The sequence below is a fragment of the Gavia stellata genome, chromosome 16 (assembly GCF_030936135.1).
Source record: "Gavia stellata isolate bGavSte3 chromosome 16, bGavSte3.hap2, whole genome shotgun sequence".
Classification (NCBI taxonomy): Eukaryota; Metazoa; Chordata; class Aves; order Gaviiformes; family Gaviidae; genus Gavia; species Gavia stellata.
In genome coordinates, this window is record NC_082609.1 from 19,461,909 (window position 1) to 19,469,579 (window position 7,671).

Here is a 7,671-nt window from a genome sequence, read left to right on the forward strand (position 1 = left end):
AGTCCATCTGCACGGCAGAGGTGTTACTAAACCGTTTCTGAGCAGAGCCGTTTGCAGGAAGAAAGCCCTCATTTCTAAGACAGAAGTTATCCAAACGTGATTCAGATGCGACAGCTCAGGCCTAAGCTTGCAAGGAGACTGCTAGTTGTTGCTGGTACTTGATTTTGCCAAGCATTTACAGCTTAGATTAGCAGAAAAAACTGACCATAGTAGCCCTGCTAACTATTCAGAACCGCAAAGACCAAAGGAACAAAGAGTGATTGTCAGTTTAACACTGACACTGGAAAACTGCATGAAGCAACAGCAAAAAGCCCCGAGAGAGCGGATAAGAGAAAAACATAGTGGATAATACCGTTTCGACTCAAGCTGCTGCAACATCCACGTGCAAAGAGACACGACTGCAACTTCTGGGGGGCACAGTCTTTCACCAAGACTCTGTTTTACAAAACCTAACTGTGGACTGAAAGCAGAATCCCTTTGTAGGGGAGAAGCCGAGATGCCTGATGAAAGTCTGAGCACTTCAAGCTACCAGAGATGAACGACAAGGCTAGACTTCACACAAGGGTATAACTCGCTCATCACCAGCCTCTTACCCTCATTTTCTTCCGGCTAGGAAGGTTAATTGCCTGTAGCGCAGAACTCGGACCCCATTTGCTCTCACTCGTACATACTCTGCAGATACCAGCCACTGCCCCTTCCTACTCACCAAATCAGAAAGATCAACTCATTAACTTTGTGCAGTATCAGACAGTTTGCAACTCAGCTTTGGAAGAGCTAGGAGGAGATAACAGACACTTCTGTTTTAGGAAGCAAGATACAGACAAAAGCTCCTTCTACTTGCCAGCAGAGACATGGTTTTGGGGTGGGTTTGGGGGTTTTAAAAATTATTTTTCATTGTTTTGACTTGCCAGATTCTTGCTATCCAGAGATCAGCGAGAAAGCCAGCTTTCCTAAGCAGGGCTGGAAAAATAACAGAGGACATTCTTGCTAGGATGTTACCGTAAAGTTTGAGAAACAATCTTATCCTCACTGGCCTCCAGCTGATCAGCTTCTGGTAAAGCTGAAGTTCTACTCTTCTCCCTTGGTTTTCTGACCAAATACTGCCACTTACCTCATCTACCCCAGCCACAATAAAAGCATATCCTTGCTCTTACGCTCACCTAGCATTTGAATAACATTCTGCAGATTTCACTGAGATTTTACCAAAATAGCTGGATAACAGCAGAGGTGTCCCAACCGCCACGTGCGAATTGAATGTCTAGCTCCAGCTTCCTCCATTTCCCGTCCCTTTGATCCACTGCAGGAACAACCAGCACATGAAACTGGGACACTGCTGCTGGGTCACTATTAGGAGTACATGAGTAAGGGAAGGTGGAGACGCCAAGGAGTCCCTGGCCCTCCACATCACCCTATTTAAAGGCTTTGCCCCCTAATCCACCCCAGAACAGGTCTTCCTACTTCGCAGGAAGAGGAAGCGACTCTCCCAAAGGCCGGAAAAGCCTGTTTCACTGCCTCACACTTCTTGTGCCAGGGAGCCTAATGCTTCTGGTGGCAAAAGTTGCAGCATCCCTCCCCCTTACTGGACCCAAACAGACTAGGATAATGTTAGCTAGGACCCCCTGGAAGCACAACGCGCATTTACACATAACCAGCGTAGCATTGCTTATAGCAAGGATTGCGAGCATCAGCAGCCTTCGTCAGGCGGCAGTTTAGCAGCTAGCAGACATTAAATTAAGGAACGGCAGTATCACGACATTTAGGAGATATGCTGGATCCAGAGGGCTCAGCTAAACCTCCTACATGCATTGCATTGTGCTTGCAGCACCTTCACCACGAAGCGGAGATGTACCTGGGATCACTGATGGGGAAGAGGGAAGACACGCGGGCTGTGGCCTCAAGAAGCTGTTACCCCTAACAGCCACCCGCTCCAAGCTCGCCCTTCAGCCTCACCTCTCCCAGGAGCTCTCCGATAACAGTTTTAATCTCGTTTTCTGCAACATTCATATATTCCAAACAACACAAGAGCTGTCACTAAAGGTAGACATGCTTATGCTACCAGATTTTGAACCAGGGAGAGCCAAAATGCTAACATCACATTTCCGAAACATAGCCCAGCCTCCCTCAGCGCTGTTAGAGGGACCGACAGCCGTTTTCACAAGCTGCAACGGATGTCCGTAGCTCCCCAAACCCTCTCAACTTCGTGGCAGAAGTCGTTTATGCGCTCTCGTGCTTGCTGGGACCTCACCGTGAGTACAACGCATGCTGTCAACACTGTGCGAAGGCACAGCTGAATGATCAGCTTCGGCAGTCAAAGTCCACTCTGTTGCAGGGAAGAAAAACCCTGGTTCCACACTCCGTTTTCTCACCCCCCCATCCCTTACACAGCTACATTGTAAGTTGGATAAAAAAAATTAAGGGAGACCCATGACTTGGGTTCTCCTCCCCTCTCAGCTCCTACCTGGGTTAGTTTTCAGCTGAATGATTCCCCTGGCCTACACCACACACAAGAACAAACACCAACGCTAAGGAAAGAACAAGATGGTGTCTCGGCTTACGCGAACTGTCCAAAGGCAGCCGGCCTTTTAGGCGGCCACGGAATGATGCCAGCGGTGCCCCAGCTAGATGCACACCGGTTCAGATGAGCCTACAGAAACTGGATCCACGAGGGTGGCTAAGGAGTCACCCTTCATTTTTATTTCATTGCATCGTATACCAAGACATGCACTTTCTTTGCTATGGTACAGCGCTGGTACCTATAGTTCTTGCAATTACTCGAGCCCGAGGGGCTGCCCGACCCATGCAACAAGCCACTGCCGAGTTACCCACAGAAAGAGGCACCATGTCACCTTTGGCACGGGGCCGGCTGTAAGAACATCCAGCAATTTTACGTCTGGTGGGGAAAAAAAGAAATCAAAGCGCAAGGACGATACAAGCAGGATTAGAGACTTTAAATTTAACGCTATCTAAACTTTGGAAGAGCTTGCTTTTGGGGAAACGGAGCTAAGCACTTTCACCAGAAGGTGAAGGGGTGAGAGAGATCAAATAAGTTTTAGGAAGAGAAGTAATAAAGTAAGGGCTGCCTCGGCCCCTGCCTCCCTGCCCTTACCCCCCTGCCTTCCCCGAGCCAGCTGGTCCTTTGGGAGCAGCCCAAGCCTGCACGGGGGCCGGAGGAGCCCTCTACTCCAGCTGGAATCTGCCGTCCCCCAGTGCCAGCTGGCACGGGGCGGTCAGGGGACACGGCGAGGCCGGACGCGACGTGGAGCTCCGCAGCCAACACGGGCCCCGCGTCCCCTCTCGCCCCGCCCGGCGCAGGACCGGGGGGACACACCTGTGACACCCCCGCAGGGGCGGCAAAGCCGCCACCGGGCCGAGGCCGGCGGGGAGCTTAGCGGCAGGCGCTGCCCTTTTCCCGTGCGGGAAATAGGGGTACGCATCCTTTCTGCCGCTAAGCCTTCCCCGGTAGCCCCGGGGGGGGGGGGGGGGGGGGAGGCACATGGCCCTCCCGGCCCTGTTCGCCGGGCCCCAGACTCGCTTTCCTCCCCAAGCCCCAAGCCCTGAGCGGCCGCAGGGACCCGGCCGCTTCACCACGCGGCGAGACAAAAGGGCACCGGGGCCCGGGAAGGGGCCGCCGGGCCGGGGCTGCGCCTCGCCCTCTCCCCGCCTCCGCGGCGGCAGGCCCGGGGCCGGGCGGGCCGGTCGGCAGCCGCCTCGCTCCGGTTCCCGCTCCGGTTCCCGCTCTGGTCAAGACCACCCCCCCCACCCCCCGCGCACTCCCGGGGCGGACGACCCCGCTGCCCACCGGCCCGCCCCGCGGCCGCCCTCCCGCCGCAGCCGCCCCCGAGGCGGCGCAGGCCCCGCCGCTCACCCGCGGGCCGCCTCCAGGCTCTTGATGAGCTTCTTGATCTTCCAGATCTCCACGTTGCGGTCGGCAGCACTGGGATCGTCCGCCATCTTCTCCCTCCTCCTCCTCCTCCTCCTCCTCCTCCTGCTGCGGCGGCGGCTGCGGCGGCCTGCGGCGGGCCGGCGGCACAGACACAGCGGTTAGACCCCCGCCCCGACCCGGCCCCGCCGCCGCCCGCCCGCCGCGCCCTCACCTCAGGCCCGGTCCCCCCCGGCGGCGCGCGGCTGGCGGCGGCGCTGACGTCGGACACCGGCTGCTCGCGCTCCCCCTCTCCGCGCTGCATGTGTTGCAATCGGCTCACATGGGGCCTGTGACATCACTTCCGGGGGACCGGGGCGGGGGGCGGGCGTCCGCCCCGCCCGCGCGGGAGCGGGGCGCCACGCCATAGGTCGCCCGTCCGCCCGCCACCGCCCCCCGCCCGCGTCGCTATTGGCCGTTGCTCCGCGCGGGGCACTATGGGGCGCGTAGTCCGCGGCCCGCCCCGGCCCGGCCGCCGTGCTCGGCGGGGCGGGGCGCAACGGCGGGTCTCGCGAGAGCTGCGCGGCCGACCCCCGGGCGCTCTTAAAGGGCCCGCGCCGGGCGGCGGGCGGGAGCGGCGTGGCCTACGGCACGGCGTCTGCTGCGGCACCCCCGGCCCGGGCGGCCCGCCCGCTGCTGGGCTGTGCCAGCGCCCCGCCTGAGGCCTGCGCCACCCCGGGGCCTGCGCCACCTCAGAGCCGGCCTGCCCGCGCCCTGCGGCTGGCTCCAGCGGCGCCCGCGGGGCTCTCTGTGTCACCCCCCCGGGCGGTGTCACCCGCTGGGCCACCTCTGTGTTCCCGCCCCGGGCCACCCTCCGTGCCCGCTTCCCCAGCCCCCTGACAGCCCACCCAGACCGGGAGCAGAGCGTGTCCCCCCTCCCGGGTCCCCTGGGCCAGCCCCCCACCCCCACCCCGAGCAGTGCCTCGGGTGTTTTTGGGGGGCTGCGGCCACCCCCTCACAGACAAGGGGGTTTTCTCCCTCCTGCCGTGCCCTGTCCCTGCGGCAGCCGCTGCCCCCCGGCCCAGCCAAAGCCCCTTTTGGAACCGCCTGGTCCCTCCCGGCCTGTGGTCCTCAACATTGGGAAGAAGCCAAGCGGGGCAGGAGGCATGGGGAAAGGAGCTGGCGGGGGGACGTGGAAGTATTTGATGGAGCCACAGGGTTATCTCGCCTTTCTCCTTTCCCTAGAGTCGTCACCTTTCTGCTGTCCTTATCAGTGCTGGGGGTGGCCGAGGGCAGGAGCGAGACGCGGTGCCTGCAGAGGTCTCAGCCAAGCTTAGCTGTGACCTCAGGGTGCTGCTCCGAAGGCACCGATGAAATGGTGAATGTCCGGAGAAGGGCAGCGAGACTGGCCAGAGATTTAGGAGAGGGTGGGGAAACAGCACCCAGAGAGCCCAAGGTGCAGGTGGCGGTGGCTGCCTGGGGGGGGACGGTGCCCCTGCAGCCCTGTTCTGGAAGGGGAAGATAAGCACCGGGCTGCCTGGCGTCCCCGGGCGAGGGGTGAGGGCCTCCCTGCCCCACGGAATGGCCGCAGCCTGGCACTGCCGCCCTGCTTGGCCGGGGGCATCCTCCTGCACAAACCCCCCTCTGGGTCCCAGACGAGCGGGGGGGTCATGCCAGCCCATCCCCAGGACAGCAGTGGCTCGGCTCGGGGAGCAGGGTTCCCTGTGGGGCCCTGCAGTGCCCGTGGGCCGGGGCTTCTTGTATTAATGCATTATTTGAGGTGGATTTGACCTGGCAGTCCCTGGCTCTCGGAGAGCACACCGCAGTGACGAGCCGGCAAGTGCCGGTGCTCGCCAGGACAGCGGGGCTGTGGGGAGCCGACTCATTGCTGCGTGTCTGAGCACACGTCCGAGAACTGCGTCTAAATGTATCCGCAGCCTCAGTGTCCAGGTTTGCAAACCCACAACTTGCCTTTTTTGCCCCGAAGACACCGGGCAGTGGGTTTGGGAGTGCCACAGCCCAAGGAGCACCTGCCAGTTCTGCCTCTGGGGCGGCCCAAAATGGGACCAGCTGGAAACACGGTGATGAAATGGTGCTGAAGCCATTTACTTGTTTCTTTTATTAAGTGGTAGCAGAGAGGCTGCTTCCCTGCTGCCCCCCTGAGCAGAGACCCGTCTGGGACTCAGCCTGGAGCTGGGTTTTTCTATCAATCAACAGGGTCATGCTGGGGAAGATACTGAATTTCTGAACTACCTGGTTGGATTTGAAATCCCATTTCTCTTCTGGGGCTGAGCAAGTATCAATTTCAACCCTTACAGGTATTTTTTTCCACTTGCATCTGGTCCCACACAGCCCTTTATAATCCCCCTCAAAACAGGAGGATTATGCCTGGCTTTAGGAGATGATCTGCTGAGATGGAAGTTTCTGTGCCTGATATGACAGGGACGGTGTACGCAGATGGGCAGGTGGACAACAACTTACCCCGTGCTTCCCTGGCAATGCTGCTCTTCCAGTTCAATCCACGGACTCGACTCCAAAAAGTGCCTGCTGAGCATCCCGGTTACCACCTCCCAGCCCGATGCACCCACTTTGCCGTGGCACTTTCTGCTCCAGCCTTCCCAACGTGACAGACGCTGCCGTCAGTTCACCCCGCAGCTCTCCCGCTGGCTGGCTGACACAGATGCCGAGCAGCGCCTGGCTCCGACAGCCGGCACAGCTCCGCGGGAACGAGGAGGGAGCCGAGAGCAGTGACGGGGGCAGAGCCACTGAATTAGAGAGAACTTTTTCAATGTACTGCTGCGTTATTTATTTAGAGAGGCGTTTTAAAAAGGAGCCGTGCCTTCAAAGCGCGCTGGCAGTCGCTGTCTTGCGGAGAAGGGGGAAAGACTCCATCTCGCTTTCCTCCTGCAATCCCCAAGGAAGCCTGTACAGGCAGGTCCCCGTCCTCACCAAGCACGCTCCCCAAACATGGCACGCTGCGGCTGTCCTGAGCCCGGGGAAAATGCTTTTAGGGAAGGAAAAGAAGCCACTGCAGGCAAGTGGAGATACCCTGCTGGAAATCTCAGCCTTCTCTCCCCTATTGAAGTCGGGCAGGAGCTGTGACGCTGGCAGCCACTGTCTCAGTCCTCTTCGTGTTACTGAACGCTGTTATTTTAAGGCAGTCTGACTTGCAGCGCCCAAGGAGGCCGTGCCTTGCCCTGACCTGCTCCCACCCGCAGAGGACACCGCGAGAGGATGCACACGGGTGGAAGCATGCAGCACAAACATCGCTCAGTCACCTTTTTTCCTCAAAGAACACGTGCAAAACTTAATTACATTCATACACAGACCAGTAATTTATTCCAGAGCTGCAGCACTGCTGGGGCTGCGGATTTCCCAAGATGAGTATCAGCCTACATGGAAAATGACAGCGGGCAGCGAACCCCCAACACCCTTTCCCCCCGTGCTGACAGATACCTTCCCAGCGGCGGGACGGCAGCAGTTAACTCCTCAGGACAGGAGTTGCTCCTTTTCACGAGACAAACCAGCCTAGTTGCTGCATCTCCTGCCTTCCTGGCAGTTTTTCACAGCAAAAAACAGTTCTCAGCATGACACCTATCACCTGATTTCACTTTTCCCTCCACAATTCAATAATTTAGCTTATAAAGGAGCTAAGAACAATGCATTAAAAAATAAAGAACATTTATGAAAGATGGGTTTAAACTGTGGCAGGGAAAATAATACATTCAAGAAGTAAAGGCCAACCCCCATCAACGATTCAGGACCCTGGAGGCCGTGAGATGATGATCCATCGCCTTCGCCCTGACGGCACT

At 58.4% G+C, this 7,671-nt stretch overlaps 1 protein-coding gene across 1 annotated transcript in view; it reads right to left on the reverse strand.

The window, feature by feature from the left end:
* Positions 1-3,951, reverse strand: part of ETF1 (eukaryotic translation termination factor 1) — a 28,435-nt gene extending 24,484 nt beyond the window's left edge. Inside the window, exon 1 of the mRNA XM_059825221.1 lies at positions 3,866-3,951. Within this exon, the coding sequence (XP_059681204.1) occupies positions 3,866-3,951 (86 nt within the window). The remainder of the gene's footprint in view (positions 1-3,865) is intronic.
* Positions 3,952-7,671: the final 3,720 nt, after the last annotated feature.